Genomic DNA, 20,000 nt, shown 5'->3' with positions numbered 1-20,000 from the left:
TCTAAATTCACGAGTCAAGATGGTTAAGAAGGTACTCACATGTTAGAAGGACAGCATCGCGGTTATCGGCGGGTTTTAAATCATGCGCTTCAACACCTCCGTTCCCATCCTTGCAGCCCTATTCATCCCCCTATTCATCCCTCTGCAGAGAAAGACCTGTGCGGCTGACATGTCGGGAGCGCGCGGCTTCTCTGTTAACAGCCCGGGACGTGCTCGCGCTCCCCGCAGGTGCCGGTGTAGGCAGGGCCGCTTTAAGGGGGAGCTAGCTGGGGCGGTGGCACAGGGCCTCGCGCTTTGGAGGGCCTCGCGTGAGGCAGGGTAAAAAATAAAAAAAAACTTTTTTTTTTTTTTTTTTTTGCTACCCTGGCTGGCGAGGCCCTCCAAAGCGCCAGGCAAGGGACCATATTATTATTTTTGCCTTTAATACATTTCTAAATGTTCACACATGTGATAATCATCAGTCAATCATACATCTAAAATCTAGCATACCTGTAGGACAGGGAGATTCTTAGCAACAGAAAAAAGTAATTTCCCCCTATGACACCTTACGTGAAACGTGAAAAGAATTTTTGGGCGCGCGTTGACACTTGTTGTGCATAGTGACTGCTTAGTGCAAAGGACAAAATGCAGAGGGAACGAGACCGAGGAAGAAAATGTTAATCGGGTGCTGAAAAAAGAAATACAAATAAAAGAAAGGAAGGCTTCAGGGCCTCGCTTAGAGGTTCGTTCGAAACATTTCTAAAAACAAGTGAGGCTCCCGTTAGCACCGAAGAAGCTAACGTTACTGCTAGCACTAGCAATGCTAGTAGTAGCACGGCACAGCCCCCCCTGAGAGGCAAAGATGATGTCTCTGAGGTGGAGGAGGACAACTGCTACACCGGCAGCAGTGGGGCTGCCCAGCCCCAGGTGATGATGGTCAGGAGTGGTGAAGTAGAGGATACGGAGGCGGAAGATGGAGCTACTCAGAGCAGCAGCAGGGCTGAGAGTGATGGAACGCAAGACGAGCCTACGGTGTTAGATATGTCATGTATGATGATCCTGGTAAATTGGCCGGTACATATGGACTCTACAGTTACAGAAGTGATCATTAGAAGAGGTCCCCCAAAGATGAAACCTGGATTTAGTTATCCTAAAAATAATGAGAACAGGAACTTTAGTGAAACTTTATTTCTCCGAAAACTACCAAATGGGGAAAAAATAGAAAGAAAGTGGCTTGTGTACTCTCAAAAACGGGACATGTCTTTTTGCTTTTGCTGTAAGCTTTTCAACATAAAGGATAGGCCTACATGGTGGTGAGTAACATCTCTATTCATGTCAATAATGGCTTGTGCGTATTTAATGTTGGGTATGATGACTGCTTTATCCTAAATCCTAATCCTTTACGAGTATAAAAGGTTTGAAATGAAACAAACATGGTTGTAAACGATCTAAATAAGTAGATATGCTATTGTCTATCAGCACAGCATGTGAGCGCATTTCTTGCAATATATCGGTGCGTGCGTGTCGCGCGGTTATAAGTACGTTTTTTTTTTTTTTTTTTTTATAACAGTAGCCTACATCATTATAAAAGGCCTCGCAAATCTGACTTCGCACAGGGCCTCGCATATCTCCCAAGCGGCCCTGGGTGTAGGCCCGTTGCTCCGGTAACCAAAGCCTTCCTAGGGTTAGTAGTTGGTTAGGCTAGGGTTAGGGCTAGGGTTAGGGTTTGGGTTAGTAGTTGGTTAGGCTAGGGTTACGGCTAGGGTTAGGGTTAGTAGTTGGTTAGGCTAGGGTTAGGGTTAGTAGTTGGTTAGGCTAGGGTTAGGGTTAGGGTTAGTAGTTGGTTAGGCTAGGGTTAGGGTTAGTAGTTGGTTAGGCTAGGGTTAGGGTTAGGGTTAGTAGTTGGTTAGGCTAGGGTTAGGGTTAGTAGTTGGTTAGGCTAGGGTTAGGGTTAGGGTTAGTAGTTGGTTAGGCTAGGGTAAGGGTTAGTAGTTGGTTAGGCTAGGTTTGGATCTGGTTAGTAGTTGGTTAGGGCTAGGTGAGAGATGATAAATATCTTAACAACTTAAGATAACTATACTATAACAACTTAAGATAACTATACTATAACTTAAGATAACTATATAACTATAAAATAGACGGCTGGCTGGGTTAGGGTTGGGGTTATGCTTACTCAACAGCGCCCTCTAGCGGCCTGCTTAGACCCGTTCACGAGGTACGAGGTACACGGAACCATTGTTTTTATTTCCATCCGGACATTGTTTCATGTGACACTGAACAGGCACCTTTCTTCCGTTGTGGATGTAAACAACTTCAGACCGGTGAGGGTTAGGGTTGTTAGGGTCCGGTGTGTCCGTCCACCAGCCGTCATGTACAGCTGCATCTCACGGTAAGGCTTCGGCTCGTTAGTTTGTCTACGTTCCGTTCGTCGGTATCGGTGTTAAAGTGACTGTCAGAAAGAAAGACAGAAAGAGAGAAAGAAAGTGAGAAAGAAAGAGACAGAAAGAAAGACAGACACTGAAATGTAAATCCGTTGTCGACCTTTGGCACAGATAGTAGGAGGTCAGGTTCTGGTCTCAGTACAGTATTCTAAGTCAGCTGCCTTTCAACAAATATTCCAAATAATATGAAATAGAGAACTAGTGTTTATTTACCTGTTAGTTCATGTTATCATGACACTTGACTCCTGAACACTGTCGGAGTTTTCTAGCGTGTAAACCGTTAGTCTAGACAAGCACAGCTGGGCTCTGCAGCAAGCAAATCAAAAGACGAAGTTGAATAGTAATGTTTGGGTCAATGACGTGACGTGTACATTTTGTGTCCGAATGTAATATTTTCTAAAATTAACAATTTATATATATATACACATTATGTTAACTAACACTATTTGCTCTCCTTATTGAATACACAAAGAGTTTATGGTGATTTGTTACAAATTCAGGCACTTTCAGCTCTTTAAAGGGTTGAAAAGTCACTCGGTACAACCGTCCGAACACAAATGCAACCAGCTAATATGCCATTAAAATATCTAAAATAATATTACAACTATTATATAAACATTCTGGCATGATTTTACAAGGGTTTATAACAATATACTGCAAAATGGTTAAGAATCCTTATGTAGAAATGTTTGCTTTCCTCAAATCACTTTTGTCACGAACAATTTATTTCACTGATATCATTCGGAGCAACCAATTTCAAGGCACCATTTTGGATCAAATCAACTGATAATCATCATGTGACAGGATATGACATCATTAAGACCCTTGCAGCAGACCCTCTTGGCGCTTTTCCATTACAGGGCTAGCCCGGGTCGGCACGGCTCGCTTCGGCACGCTTTTGAACAGTTCTGGGTACGAGACGTTTTCCACTATACAGGAACGACCCGGGACTGTAGGAGGAGTTACGTGTCATAAGATTCCCCCCGCTATACAGATCAGCGGGGGGAAATGCGATAAGAATTATGTCAAAATGCAACACTATCGTGCACAGATCAGCCTTACAACATGTAACGTTAGATATATAACGGTGCAACGTATTTCTACGGAAAGGCTGACTGACGCGGGGCTCATACAATCTCCGCGTTCATTATAGATACGAGTGCTCCGGTGTTTGAATGGAGTCGATTGGAGACCCCCATCGATGTCGACACTGCTCGGGGTGAATTTAAGCACTTGACGCATGTTGAACTCCCGGTTCATTGAGTTTACTCCCGGTTCACTTCAGGGAGAGGACTGGGAAACATCCGACAGTGCCAACTTAATTGCATTAAGGATGATGCTTCTTTTTGTAGCCAATCAAAGTGTTGTTGCTAGGTAGACACCACATAAAATACTTGGAACTCTAGGTGGTGAGAGTTCCGGAGTTCTTTGGCAGTTGGTGAGATATAAACTGTCTAGTTTTATTGCATTTATAACACTAATATCCACTATTTCAAATGTACTTTATCTTCAATAAAATAATTGTTGTCATGATATAAAAAAACAACAACGTTATTATACATTTGAAAGGACAGTAACTATGGTATGTTATTTGCTTACATAATAATAATATATTCATTTAGTTGTAATCATTCTTGATTATTTAAATGTTCTATTTAAGGGTTGATCCATTCAGACAATTATATATACAGTATATGTGTGTGTGTGTGTGTGTGTGTGAATGTGTGTGTGTGTGTGTGTGTGTGTGTCTGAAACCATTTGAATGGTGTCGATACGACACTCCTATCACGAACGGCACAGCTAGGAGCGAATTCCCGGGTAGAACTTGTCTGTCCCCCCGCTGATATCCTCCAGGATGTGCTGGTGCTTGCAGCAGCGGGTGAACTCCCGGTTCATTGAGTTTACGGTTAAAAGCATAACTTCTTGGGGTGTCAGCGCGGTGGTTCAGGGCTCAAAATGACCGTATACCGATGGTGAAGTTAGCAAAGTAGTATTGTGTTTGTACCACCTTCATAGCCGGTGTTATTCACGGACAAACACGGTGCCCGGAGGCACCCTTTGCGGGTTAATAACTGTGGTTTACCGTGGGTTAGGATAACAATTCAAACGTGTCCGGATAGGGGAGAGGACAGGGAATCTGAAACCATTTGAATGGTGTCGATACGACACTCCTATCACGGTCGACACCGATATTTATATATACAGCATATGGATGTTACGTGCCTGTTACCTGCCTCTTTCAGTTCTAGTAGTTTAGATCTCGCAACCAGGGAAACAACGCCGACATGTGTTAAAGAGAGCAAGACGCGAATCTACCGGCATTTGACTGCCGCTGGACTGAGGAACAGCATAGGCACAGGACATCGCCATAATAGCGATTTTTTTGTTATGCTTGTTGTAAATAAAAGTTCTATGATGCATTGAAATGACATTAAACTAAGATAATACGATGGTTATCATAATTTTCCAAATCTTTATTAATACGTTATTACAGAAACAGTAAGTTACATTTTCCGAGAGCGAAATCTGTTGTGGTATTTAAAGATGGCGGTTAGCGAAGAAATCTATGAACATGGGATGACGATTTCCATTGACCAATCAACGGTGTGCAGCGTCACACGTCACACGCAGCCTGGCAAAAAAGTACCTTTGGTACCTTTCGCTACCCATCCCGAACAAGAACTATTTTACCGTGCCGTGCTGACACGGGCCGCTCAATGGAAAAGCGCCAAAGAACAGGGCTGACCCGGGTCGACCCGGGCTGGCCCTGTAGTGGAAAAGCACCTTCTGAGTGAGAAAAAAAGTAGCCAGCTCTCTCTTAAATGTTTGATAAATGCACTTTTCCGCTCCCTGTTATGAATGTCCTCAAATATCACATCATTCGGTACAACCGCTAAAACACACTGAAAATGTTCAAATATTTTAGAAAGATATATTTAATATGAATTATTATATTGCTAAGTTCAAGCTCAAGGTCAAGTTCTCACATAGGTAGCTAAACATGTGGCTCTTTTAACTGTTTACTTGAAGAAAATCATTCGTTCCAACCAGAAATAATCAATCGGTACTACCAGAAATCTGTTGTAAAAAAAGTATAATTGGTTGTACCGAATGATGACAATCTATGCTATTTACACATCTTTGGGTGCAAAATCTAACATATATTATTAATGGAAAATGTGTTATGCATCATTTAACTTTTTTACTTTTTGCACTTCTGAAAACCTTATCCGTCATTGACCCGTTTATAACCGGTATAATAAACATTTAGAACCAGAATAATAAACATATTCATAACCACAGTAATAAATAGGCTAACCAGCAATTTTGTGATTTATGACGTGTGTGTGTGTGAGTCTGAGTCTGAGTGTGAGTCTGAGTCTGAGTCTGAGTCTGAGTCTGAGTCTGAGTGTGAGTCTGAGTGTGAGTCTGAGTCTGAGTCTGAGTGTGAGTCTGAGTCTGAGTGTGAGTCTGAGTGTGAGTCTGAGTGTGAGTCTGAGTCTGAGTCTGAGTCTGAGTCTGAGTCTGAGTCTGTAAGAGTGTAACCTTTATTTCTACAAGGTAAAACCCACTTGAGACCAAGACCTCATCGGCACCCTGTCATCAATATCTCTACAACAACCCAGTTAAATACACACAACAACACTTCAACCACAAACAACACAGTTAGATACACACAACAACACAGTTAAATACACACAACAACACATCAACAACACACAACACAGTTAAATACACACCACGAGACCCCTATTATGTAACGTTATGCTTGCTATGATCAGATTCAGATCATCATCGCCTACTTTGGTAATAAGTGTCTATGGTTGCTGCTGTTGCCGCCTGTTTTATCATGTTTCCTGTGTAAATCTGGCTTGCCGGCCACTTTCCAGCCAGTACCTAGCCGCTGATGTATGAATGTTTGTGTGTTAACGTTAGTAGCCAAATATTGAACCTCCTTACACAAAACAGATCCCACGGGAGGGTCTAGATGCATTGTGTGTGTGTGTGTTTGTGTGTGTGTGTGTGTGTGTGTGTGTGTGTGTGTCTAGACGGGGAGGGGGGGTTCGGATTTGAGGTTCGGCCCTACCCAACCTCAAGGCGTTCCGCAGCCCATGTGCTGTAGCCTACACTCAAATCCAGATCCACATATGAATTGTTACTTGCTAATCTCTCATAATATTTTCTAGATCATTGGAAGATATTTAGTGTTCAAAATACATTGCGTTATATTGTTGTGCTTGCTGGATGCATGTACCCGGCTAATTTGAATTCATAAATGAATGGACGGAAATAACTACATCGCGATGATTTATTGAATAAAACAAACAATGAAATTAACGGAATTTAAATAAACAGAAGTAACTAAAATGTTTCTCTTCATCAATACTTCGCATGTCCCTCACCAACATGATGAACTCCCCTTCCTCATCCCTTGTTTCGTTGAGTGGCCTTTTCCCCCGCAAAGCCATAAGACAGAGCATCTCTTCCTCATCATTGGTGGATGCATGACAGAAAGTGTAGACAGCGCGCAAGGATTATGGAAAATGTAGTAAACTGGCATGAGAAATGTAGGAAATTGGTACGCGGTGGTACGCTCGACTATGAAACCTCAAACAGTCCGCGCGGAGTCTGGTCCGCTCACAGTACGCCCGACTCTGTGAGAGCCTTAAGGCGTCTGCTAAATGCCAAAAATGTAAACATGTTATGTAAACAACACAGTTAAATACACACAACAACACATCAACCACACAACACAGTTAAATACACACAACAACACATCAACCACACAACACAGTTAAATACACACAACAACACACACACAACCACACAACACAGTTAAATACACACAACAACACATCAACCACACAACACTGCTAAATACACACAACAACACATCAACCACACAACACAGCTAAATACACACAACAACACATCAACCACACAACACAGTTAAATACACACAACAACACACACACAACCACACAACACAGTTAAATACACACAACAACACATCAACCACACAACACAGCTAAATACACACAACAACACATCAACCACACAACACAGTTAAATACACACAACAACACATACACAACCACAAAACACAGTTAAATACACACAACAACACATCAACCACACAACACAGTTAAATACACACAACAACACACACACAACCACACAACACAGTTAAATACACACAACAACACATCAACCACACAACACAGCTAAATACACACAACAACACATCAACCACACAACACAGCTAAATACACACAACAACACATCAACCACACAACACAGTTAAATACACACAACAACACATACACACAACCACAAAACACAGTTAAATACACACAACAACACATCAACAACACAACAACAACACAACACAGTTAAATACACAAATCAATACTTCATATGAAACCACAGTATATCAGGAGAAACAATTCACCAACTAGGTCCTCGATCAATCAACACCCTAAACTACCTGAGCTGTGTGTGTGTGTGTGTGTTAGAGTGTAACCTTTATTTCTACAAGGTAAAACCCACTTGAGACCAAGACCTCATCGGCACCCTGTCATCAACAACACACAGTCAAGTCGATCAATCAACACCCTAAACTACCTGAGCTGTGTGTGTGTGTGTGTGTGTGTGTGTGTGTGTGTGTGTGTGTGTGTGTGCCAGCCAGCCAGCCAGCCAAATAAAAAAGCATCTGCTAAAAAAAATAAAAATAATGTGTTGTTGTATTTCCTGTCAGGAGTTTGCGGACCAATGGGAGAGTTCCTTCAGCGTACAGCTCCTCCCCCACGCCGCCTGGCTGTCCCCAGCGCTGTTTACACTCTGTGACATCATCAGTGAAATCATCGCCGGGCCGATGGCAGCCTCTGGCCCGGCTCCTCCCCCTGGCAGACCGGTGGATGAGCGGCAGCGCGCGCAGGAACAGGAAGCTGCCGAGCGCATTTCCTGTTTTAGAGAAACCTCTGCTGCCCGTCTACCAACACGTCTACCAACACAACCTGAAAAACAGCCTGGCCTGCCAGGAGAGGTACGCTGACCCTAACCCTAACCCCTAACCCCTAGTCCCTAACCCCTAACCCCTACTCCATAACCCCTAGTCCCTAACCCCTAGTCCCTAACCCTAACCCCTAGTCCCTAACCCCTACTCCATAACCCCTAGTCCCTAACCCCTAACCCCTACTCCATAACCCATAGCTCCTAACCCCTAACCCCTAGTCCCTAACCCTTAGTCCAGGGGTCTCCAACCTTTTTTCATCTGAGAGCTACTTTTAAAAAATGTAAGTGGCTGAGAGCTACTCATATCTAATCTTATTACTTAAATTCATTCACATAACGTATCAAAACACTCTGAAATTCTTCTCATTAGCATGCTCTGTTTCAAATGTCAATGTGTAAGCTCACTATAGTAGTAGCAGTATATTCTATATATCAATGCATCACATCACCTCCATTCACATATCAAAAGCATAATTTTATGGTCCACATGTGTATAATTAGTGCATTCACTTCAAAGTCATAGAAAACATTACTATTTTTTTTTACTTAGTCCTACTACTTTTCTTTCTCCTTTATCTTATTTTCTGTATCCATATAGCCTATCAATGTTTCTGTATCCATATATCAATGTATCACATCACCTCCATTCACATAATAATGTGTGTAATAAGTGCATTCACCTTTTCTAGTCTTTTCAGTCAGAAAACATTTGTATTTTTTTCTTCTTTTGTCTTCGTCTCTTTCAAAAAATATTGTGCATGTGTGTAATAAGTGCATTCACTCATTCCTACACTTAGTGAGATGACTGTCACTGCATGGAGTCTACAAGAGTTGTGTATGCTGGAGTGTATCCACGTAGGTTCACTCTTATCCAGGTCCTGACAATCTTCCTCCTCTCTTTCTGCGCCTTGCTGCAGATTTCATTGCAGAACCTGTATCACACATTTTCAATTTATCTATTTCTAACAATGTGATGCCAGAGGTCTGGAAAACCGCTTTTGTGCTCCCACTTCTGAAGGGGGGTGACCCAAAATGTTTGAACAACTACAGACCAAAGCTTTCTGTCCTAGCCAAGGTCCTTGAGTGACTAATTAACGATCAGATCAAGGACTTCCTAGATTCACACAACATCCTATCGCCCCTTCAGTCTGGCTTTAGGAAGCAGCACAGCACAGTGTCTGCTGCTGTCAAAGTGGTTAATGATATTACTGAGGCTTTGGATAAGAAGAATCACTGTGCTGCACTTTTTATCGACTTGTCTAAAGCCGTTGACACCGTCGATCATGCTTTCTTATGCCAGCGCCTCTCTGATATTGGGCTGTCCCCTCATGCTGTTGGCTGGTTCACCAACTACCTGTCACAACGGAAACAGTCTGTGCAGTTTGGTGATCTCTCATCCAACTTGCTCACTGTTTCCAATGGGGTGCCACAGGGTTCGGTCTTGGGGCCAACTCTCTTCACCATTTATATCAATGAAATAGGATTAATCTCTAATGCTGCTGTTCATTTGTATGCGGATGACACAATCTTGAATTGCTTTGCATCCTCTATCAACCGTGCCTTCGAGGCTTTGCAGACTGCTTTTGATGCCCTTCAGTCCCAGCTGTTTCAGCTCAGACTGGTGTTGAATACAGGGAAGACCAAAGTCATGCATTTTTCCAATAACAAGCGGGTGCCAAGTGCTCTTCCTGACATTGTTTCATGTCAGGGTTCACCTATTGAGCTTGTACCAAACTACAAATACCTTGGCATTCAACTGGACGACAGCCTCTCTTTTCAACTGCACATAGACAACCTTCTAAAGAAACTAAAATCTTTAGAAACAAGTATTGTTTCTCAGCTGCTGCAAGAAATGGTCTGGTTGCTGCCACCTTTCTGCCTCTCTTGGACTACGATGATGTCTTGTACATGAATGCCTCTGCTACCTCTCTTCAACATCTGGATGCAGTTTACCATGGCGCGTTAAGGTTTATAACAGGCTGTAAACCCCTTATGCATCACTGTGTGCTATACTCTCTGGTTAACTGGTCATCTCTCTCTATTCGCCGAACCCTTCACTGGTATATTTTCATTTACAAATCCATCCGTGGTCTGCTCCCCTCCTACCTTTCTAACCACCTGTCACGCAAGCAATCCGTCTACGGCCTTCGCACACAGGACATCATCACATACATCCCCTTGGTCCGGACCATGAAAGGCAAAAGGGCGTTCTCATTTGCAGCCTCTTCCTCTTGGAATTCTTTACAGCAGAGTCTGAAACTGTCTCATCTGATCCCTCTTTCCAGTTTCAAGCTCTTGCTGAGAGACATACAGTGCGAGTCCATGATTTGTTCTTGCAATTAAGTTGACCCTCCCTTTTGCCCATTACTGACCCCTCCCTGTCCCTAGCTCTTTAACTGTCTAGTTTTAGGTTTTGTAGTTTTAGTTTAGTTTTAGATTATCTTAGACTGTTTTAGACTAGTTTTAGTTTTAGACTATGTAGTTTTAGTTTAGTTTTAGACTATGTAGGGCAGGTTTTGTATTGTATTTGTTTGTGGTGGATGTTGTATGCCTGTGAACAGGTCACACTTGAAAATGAGCCCTTGGGGCTCAATGTGTTTTTTACCTGTATAAATAAAGGTTAAATAAAAAATAAAAAGTTTTTCCCACACGTCATTCCTTTAGCTACGGTGGAGTCATTCCTTTAGCTACGGTGGAGTCATTCCTTTAGCTACGGTTAGTGTTGTTCCGATACCATTTTTTGATCCCGATACCGATACCGATACCTGACCGTGCAGTACTTGCCGATACCGAGTACCGATCCAATACCACGGCGTTTGAAAAAACAAAACAAAAAAACATGTTTTTTGAGCCGCATACTCACCTCGATGTAAAATTATTGCTAACACTTAGTCTGGCACTGCTCAAAACCTTTGTAAAACAGGAAAAAATACCAACAGAGAGTGAATACTATAGAACTTTTTTTTATTGTCTACCTGGTATGGTGACAAGAAAATCAACCCCTTATAAAACCTGAAATGTGGCTCTCACAGATGCCAATCAGTGCAATATCCATTTAAGATATAAAACAGTCGTAGTAGTAGTGCAACAGCAAGTGAACATTTACAAACAAAATAACTTTAGTACTTAAAACGGATTTTTTTTTTGTTAGTACTCGCCGATACCGATACCAGCATTTTTGTGCGTATCGGTGGCCATGCCGATACTAGTATCGGTATCGGAACAACACTAGCTACGGTGGAGTCATTCCTTTAGCTACGGTGGAGTCATTCCTTTAGCTACGGTGGAGTCATTCCTTAAGCTACGGTGGAGTCGGAGTACATATTTAAATGAGCCATGTGTTGATAGGACACAACGCCGACATTTAACCAGTGAAACAGATGTATTTTTGTACGCAGCTTCTAACCAGGTAATGATGTCATTACTAATGCAGCTTTTAACCAGGTAATGATGTCAGAAGGCCGACCTTTTTTGTGGACCGCCAAATGAGCGTCCGGCATTGGCTGTGCCTACAGCCGGACAAGGCATTCAAAAGGCCTAAGGTCAGACGAATGGCCACCCTACTCACGCTGCAAACACTCTCGCATCTCGCGCGCGCACAATTTGGTATATTGCATACTGCATCTTTTTTTTTACCGGTAGCTCACGAGCGACGTGTTGGAGACCCATGTTTTAGAGGGACCTTCATGGTAAATAGCTCATGTGGTCCCTGCGGGCGACCAGGTGCCGTGTTGGCTACCCCTGCCTTAGTCCCTAGTCCCTAATCCCTAGTCCCTAACCACTAACCCCTAGCCCCTAACACCAGAGCCAGAGGTAGAGCTGTCTATTCTGTCATCACGCATCACAGTAACAGCTCTAACCCTAACAACCCTGACCCTAACAACCCTGACCCTAACAACCCTGACCCTGACCACTGCACTGTTCCAACTATCACAGTCTGTCAGTCAGCAGTGTTCCCCCCCCCCCACCCAGGTACCATAGGTACATGGATCAGGTGATGCAGGGGGGCGGGGCACAGGCCATCTCCAGACACACAGAAAGGAACAGGAAGCTGCTGGTGAGGGACCGCCTCCGCCTGCTGCTGGACGATGAAGACTTCCTGGAGCTGTCTCCCCTGGCCGGCCTCGGCCTCCCCTACGGAGACATCCCCAACGCTGGCTGTCTGACAGGTACCTGACCCCTAACCTCTAGTCCCTTACCCCTAGTCCCTAGTCTCTAGTCCCTAACTCCTAGTCCCTAACCCCTAGTCCCTAACCCCTAGTACCTAATCCCTAGTCCCTAACGCCTAACCCCTCGTCCCTAACCCCTAGTCCCTAACCCCTAGTCCCTTGTACCTAACCCCTAGTCCCTAACCCCTAGTACCTAAGCCCTAACCCCTAGTCCCTAACCCCTAACCCCTAGTCCCTAACCCCTAGTCCCTAACCCCTAGTCCCTAACCCCTAGTCCCTAACCCCTAGTCCCTAACCCCTAGGCCCTAACCCCTAGTCCCTAACCACTAGTCCCTAACCACTAGTCCCTGACCCCTAGTTAGATGGTGATGATGATGGTGGTGATGATGATGATGATGATGATGATGGTGATGATGATGATGATGGTGATGGTGATGGTGATGATGGTGATGATCACCCCCACCTCCCCTCTCTCTCTCCACAGGTGTAGGGAGGATTAATGGGTTGTGGTGTGTGTTCATAGCCAATGACGCCACAGTGAAGGGCGGTACAGCTTATCCAATCACAGTGAAGAAGCAGCTCAGGGCGCAGGATGTTGCTATGCAGAACAGACTGCCCTGCGTTTACCTGGTGGACAGTGGCGGCGCCTTCCTCCCCCTGCAGGTTGGAATGGAAACTACAACAAGAACAATAATGATAATGATAATAATAATAATAATAATAATAATAATAATATTATCATTATGAATAATAATAATGATATTGATAATAATAGGGTTAGGTCCTGCTTGTCCTGTGACTCCGCCTACGATGTTTACTTCTGATTGGTTGGTTTTTCCCGCAGTCTGAGATCTTCCCTGATAAGAACCAAGGGGGCCGGACCTTCTACAACGAGGCCAAGATGTCTGCCATGAAGATCCCACAGGTAACCCCTGATCCCTGACCCCTAGTCCCTAACCCCTGACCCCTAACCCCTAGTCTATAACCCCTAGTCCCTAACCTCTAGTCCCTAACCCCTAGTCCCTAACCACTAGTCCCTAACCCCTAGTCCCTGACCCCTAACCCCTGATTCTAGTCCCTAACCTCTAGTCCCTAACCCCTGATTCTAGTCCCTAACCTCTAGTCCCTAACCCCTAGTCCTTAACCACTAAGCCCTACCCCTAACCTCTAGTCCCTGTCCCCTAGCCCCTAGTCCCTAACCCCTAGTCTCTAGTCCCTAACCCCTAACCCGTAACCCCTAGTCCCTAACCCGTAACCCCTAGTCCCTAACCACTGGCCCCTAACCCAGGCAAACTATGCGGCCCGTTGGGCTTTTTAATCCGGCCCGTCGAATATTGGTACAAAAATGTCCAAATGATAGTAAAGACCGCATTCATTTTGCCTTTTTTCTGCAATACACGGCGTTTCAGTTGATCCCACTAGATGGCGCACTCCAGAAACAATTGACCTTTACTGGAGTCTGGTCTATCCTCTCACGTGGAACAAGTTAACCAATCAGTCCATTTACCATTTTCAATCATAGATAGATTAACTAGATTACTTACTTATCTAGCTTACTTATCAAATGTACATTTTGTGACATAGACGCATTACAGAGCAGTGAGTTCCCACAGCTGTCCTGCAGCGCAGAGCGAATAAGAACTGCCCCAGACCCTGAATATCGCTACTACTAAATATAATTCCACAACTGGAAACTACTTCATTTCCAATCATAGTTAGCTATCTTACTTACTTAGCTAAATTACTTATCAAATGCACATTTGTGAGATGTTTACGCAGTGCGCAACAGTGGCACTTCCAGTCACTCCCTCGCTTCAACTGTGCTTACTTAGGCCGACAAGACAGAGAGTGCGCTGCGCTGATCCTTCTGTTTACTGTTACTAGCAATATGTCTAATTCAGTTAACTCGTATTATGCTTACCAAGTTCTCCCATACTGTGCTTTTGGACTAGTATAGTATGTTTATATCAACGGTAATCAAGTGCTTTAGTTGGCAAGCGAACTTAATACGAGTGAGCAAACTTAATATGAGTTAACCTGCTGTTAAATTAATGTGAAAAATATGATAAATACTTAAATACTAAAACTGAGGTATGATAGATATGTATATGGCAGTCTCATGCGCTTGTCTCGTTCAAATTCTCATCTATTATGTTCCAGTCTGCACCCAGTTGAATGCGCGATTCATGTAGCTTGTGCAAACCTGGGAATGCCATTGACGTGTGAAAAGTACGTGAAATACGTGTGTGAGCAGACGTTCAGCATGATGAACATCAACAAATCACGCCACAGGTCCCAGTTAACTGATCAACACCTCAGATCTGTCCTGAGAATTGCCACAACCAAACTGACACCAAACGTTGATGCATTGGCAAAAAAGGGTGACCAATTGAATGTAAGTTTTCTTTACTTTTTAGATAATGGCTTTTACTTGTAATTTATATTAGTTCACACAAACACTCTCCATCCATTTGCTACTGGCCCGGCCCGTCTGTCAAATCTTAAAAGTCTTTGTGGCCCCTGAGCCAAAAAGTTTGTCCACCCCTGCCCTAAACCCTAGTCCCTAACCCCTAGCCCTTCCTGTCCTGTAGGTGGCGGTAGTGTGTGGTTCTGATGTTCCCCTCCTGTCCTGTAGGTGGCGGTAGTGTGTGGTTCGTGCACTGCGGGGGGGGCCTACATCCCCACCATGGCGGAGGAGACAGTGATGGTGCACGGCATCGGGAGCGTTTTCCTGGGCGGACCCCCGCTGGTCAAAGCTGCCACGGGGGAGGAGGTGACCCCCGAGGAGCTGGGAGGGGCCGCACTGCACTCTGGGTAAGACCACACACACACACACACACACACACACTTAAATAAATTCAATGACAGCAACTCTAACCCTGTGCTTGTAGAGTCCCTAACTTAACCCTAACCTGACCCTAACAACTCTAACCTAACCCCGTTTTCACCCCTTCGTTTTGCGCGTTCACGTTTAGGGTAGGGGTGTCCCAATTCATATTTAATCTAGCCATGGCTTCATTTCGAGGGCTAGCTATGACTTTGTTTCGAGCGATTTCAGGACCAGACTAGCTTTGAAGCCGTACCCCTTGATTCCAGCATGCATTGCGAATCATCTACAGACATTTTATGTAGCTCTATTCAATGCGGAAATGTCATTAATTTCTCTGTAATTACTTATTAATAAAGATTTGAAAAATTATGATAACCATCTTATTATCTTAGTTTAATGTCATTACAATGCATTATAGACCTTTTCTTTATAACAAGCATAACAAAAAAATCGCTTTTATGTCGGTGCTGTGTCTAACGTTACAGGCTGATGGACAGTCGCGCATATGACATATTTCCATGTCTAATGTCTGATGTACTAATGTCATTTCAATGCATCATAGACCTTTTCTTTACAACAAGCATAACCAAAAAATTGCTGTTATGCCGAGGTGCCTATGCGTGTGCCTATGCTTAACATAAAAAGTTCCACAGTCCAGCGCGCTCGGGTTTAGCAGTAGAGGACTGGTAGCCTACCTGATCACTTCCATTAGGCTACCAAAGCAGGACACCGGAGCACTCATATCTGCGCGTTTGTCACAGGGTGACAGTCACCGTGTTCCTCTGCCCGGCATCAGTCCAAGCACAGCCTTCCCCATAGAAATACATCGGTGCGCGATTAACATTTCAGAGATGTACAATCATGTTTATTTAGAAATAAGTTGTGGTGTTTGACAGCGGATGATGGTAGACATATTTAATGTAACGTTATCTATCTAAAGTTATCTATCCACAGGCTGATATGTGCATGGTAGGCGCAAATTCCCCCCCCCCCCCTTTGGTGGTATATGACGCTATCTGTATTGCGGCACTTATTATACCAAAACAACTCGCAATCTAATCCGAGCAGTTGTTATTATGTAATATTATCGATGGATGTGCCATTTTTGATGGAGGGCAGTGAGCGGGAGACTCATCAAGGACATACATACTACTGATGACGTATCAGTCTTGAAGGGTTGTCCCATTTCATAGGGGTAGATTTCAACCCCGACGGCTTGTGGCTCTGTTCGAAGGCCTTGGCTCGAAATCGAGTCACACTCGAAAACGAGCCATAGGGGTAGAAAAGGGAATCGGGATTGGGCCTAACCATGTGCTAACCTAACCCTAACCTGACCCTAACAACCCTAACCACTCTAACCCTGTGCTTGTAGAGGCCCTAACCTGACCCTAACAACCCTAACCACTCTAACACTGTGCTTGTAGAGGCCCTAACCTAACCCTAACAACTCTAACCTGACCCTAACCCTGTGCTTGTAGAGGCCCAAACCTAACCCTAACAACTCTAACCTAAACCTAACAACTCTAACCTAACCCTAACCACTCTAACCCTGTGCTTGTAGAGTCAGCGGTTGTGTTGACCATTTTGCGCGGGTGGAGACAGAGGCGTATGAAACCACCAGGAACATAATCTCCACCCTGAACTTTGACCTGCCAGAGGGGCCAGGGGAGGGGGAGGAGCCACTACACGACCCAGAGGAGCTGATGGGCCTGGCACCACAGGACTACGACCACACGCTGGACGTCAAACTGGTGAGGCTAACACACACACCACACACACACACACACACACACACACACTCACACACTCACACACCACACACAATCTCACACTCTCACACTCACACTCACACTCACACTCACACTCACACACACACACACACACATACACTCACACACACACTTTGATGTTGATGTTGATGTTGTTGTTGATGATGATGATGATGTTGTTGATGATGATGTTGTTGATGTTGATGTTAATGTTGTTGTTGTTGTTGTCAGATTGTGAGTAGACTGACAGACGGCAGCAGGTTCCAGGAGTTCAAGGCTCGATATGGAACAACGCTTGTCACTGGGTTCGCCCGGATAGAGGGGTGAGACACACACACACACACACACAAATAAACACACGCTTGCACATAATCCGCACACAATCCGCACAAACCACTATACCAGGGGTCGGCAATAGGCGGCCCGCGGGCCAATAATATTTGGCCCAGCAGATTATTTTGAAAATCCACTTTCTTTCTTTTTTTTCACAATATCGGACCGACAGTCCCACATATAGCAGCTATAATGTCCGAATAGAGAATCTACCTCCACCTGAATAATGCTTATTGTACTTTTATCCATGTTGAGAGTGAATGACACAGGGACAGACAATCAGGCAGCGGGGTGCACCGAAGCGCACTGACGCTGAACCCCTCATAGTGAATCATAAGTAGGTGGACAACGCGTGGTGCTGAAATAGCCAACATGCGTTGTGGTTTGAAAAAAATAACGCCAGCTCAGTAAATCATTCAAATGTAATGTTTACTTACCGTATATGTGACTGCAACACACATATGAACAGTAACAAAGCAAATTCAGTTTATTTTAACAAAATCTCCGCCAAAAAAATCTGAATCCGCTATGCTCCTAAAACGACAGAGCAAACACACTATTAGGGATAATAATTACATTGAGCCATTCATTCAAAATATACAAAATACAATTAGGTTATTAAATACAATAACGACAGGCTTGGTACTCACTTAATGTGAAAAGTGGCATCTACCATCGGTCAGTATTTGCTTGATATCTGGTGATATGGACGTCACTTTAATCCGCAGGTAGTTCTCAAGGTTTTTACGAGTCAATCGATTCCTCTCGTGCGTCTTTATCGCATTCATTGACGAAAAGGACGACTCGCATATAGGTGGAAGGGAACATTGTGAGCACGGAATATGTGAGTCTCTCACAACAGCTTTGCATTGATGAAACCAGGTAGGATGAACGCATAGTTCGCTGTCCATTCCTCTTTAAATGCCCTGTTTACACCGTCAACTTTCCTCTTTAGACCTTTGGAGAGTGACATTATGTTTCTCTTGCTAGCTAGCAGGTTAAATGTGTAGCTAACTTCACCCAGCATGCAAACAACCAATGCAATAATAATGTGACCTTGTCTGGGAGGAGGGGGGAATCATTATCAGAATAAACGTATGTTAAATAATTATTAGAATAAGTTAGGCTGCGCTACATCGTCAGTGCACACATTTATTATTCAAAAATATGGAAAAGGGTGAAACTACATTTCAACGTTGTTGAGAATCACAACACAAACTCGCTAGTCACGCCAAAATACTGCACAACACAGTGGACACAATGGATTGGACTGCTATCTAGTTAACTATAACACTACTTTACATTATGCTATGCTACAAGTTAACTCTCTCTGACTATGCTATGCTACAGGTTAACTCTCCTCTGATTATGCTACACTACAGGTTAATTCTCTTCTGACTATGCTATGCTACAGGTTAACTCTCTCTGACTATGCTATGCTACAGGTTAACTCTCTCTGGCTGTGCTATGCTATGCTACAGGTTAACTCTCCTCTGACTATGCTATGCTACAGGTTAACTCTCTCTGACTATGCTATGCTACAGGTTAACTCTCTGACTATGCTATGCTATACTACAGGTTAACTCTCCTCTGACTATGCTATGCTACAGGTTAACTCTCTGACTATGCTATGCTACAGGTTAACTCTCTCTGACTATGCTATGCTACAGGTTAACTCTCTGACTATGCTATGCTATACTACAGGTTAACTCTCCTCTGACTATGCTATGCTACAGGTTAAGTGTCCTCTGACTATGCTATGCTACAGGTAAACTCTCTCTGACTATGCTATGCTACAGGTTAACTCTCTCTGACTAGGCTATGCTACAGGTTAACTCTCTGACTATGCTATACTATGCTACAGGTTAACTCTCCTCTGACTATGCTATGCTACAGGTTAAGTGTCCTCTGACTATGCTATGCTATGCTACAGGTTAACTCTCCTCTGACTATGCTATGCTACAGGTTAAGTGTCCTCTGACTATGCTATGCTACAGGTTAAGTGTCCTCTGACTATGCTATGCTACAGGTTAACTCTCTCTGACTATGCTATGCTACAGGTTAACTCTCTCTGACTATGCTATGCTACAGGTAAACTCTCTCTGACTATGCTATGCCACAGGTTAACTCTCTCTGACTATGCTATGCTACAGGTTAACTCTCTCTGACTATGCTATGCTACAGGCACCTGGTGGGCGTGGTGGCTAGTAACGGGGCTCTGAGCGAGGCGGCGGCCCTGAAGGGAAGTCACTTCATTCAGCTTTGTGACCAGAGAGACGTTCCCCTCCTCTTCCTCCAGAACACCTCCCCCGGTCCACCCCACACACACACACTCACACAGGTACACACACACACACACACACACACAGTTATCAAGTTTACACACACCCTACAGAAGATTCATACATGTATGTTACATGTAGGAGAGTTACTGGAGGAGAGTTCTCATTGGTGTGTGTGTGTG

The 20,000-nt window shown here is 43.9% G+C and overlaps 1 protein-coding gene across 2 annotated transcripts in view; it reads left to right on the top strand.

Moving 5' to 3' along the window:
* Nucleotides 1-2,270: 2,270 nt before the first annotated feature.
* LOC308153550 (biotin-dependent 3-methylcrotonyl-coenzyme A carboxylase beta1 subunit) overlaps nt 2,271-20,000 on the top strand; it is a 20,184-nt gene continuing 2,454 nt past the window's right edge. The window contains exons 1-9 of one of the 2 annotated variants that reach the window (XM_080526728.1): nt 2,271-2,368; nt 8,179-8,466; nt 12,408-12,604; nt 13,128-13,267; nt 13,449-13,529; nt 15,240-15,418; nt 16,996-17,185; nt 17,435-17,526; nt 19,721-19,877. In XM_080526728.1, coding sequence (XP_080382854.1) covers nt 2,349-2,368; nt 8,179-8,466; nt 12,408-12,604; nt 13,128-13,267; nt 13,449-13,529; nt 15,240-15,418; nt 16,996-17,185; nt 17,435-17,526; nt 19,721-19,877 — 1,344 coding nt within the window. In that variant the 5' untranslated portion in view covers nt 2,271-2,348. Of the gene's footprint in view, nt 2,369-8,178; nt 8,467-12,407; nt 12,605-13,088; nt 13,268-13,448; nt 13,530-15,239; nt 15,419-16,995; nt 17,186-17,434; nt 17,527-19,720; nt 19,878-20,000 lie in introns of both variants that reach the window. The other variant, XM_080526727.1, reaches the window with a different exon arrangement.

Source organism: Nansenia antarctica (genome assembly GCF_963989245.1).
Source record: "Nansenia antarctica genome assembly, chromosome: 3".
Classification (NCBI taxonomy): domain Eukaryota; kingdom Metazoa; phylum Chordata; class Actinopteri; order Argentiniformes; family Microstomatidae; genus Nansenia; species Nansenia antarctica.
This window is presented reverse-complemented; position numbering and strand designations above follow the sequence as displayed.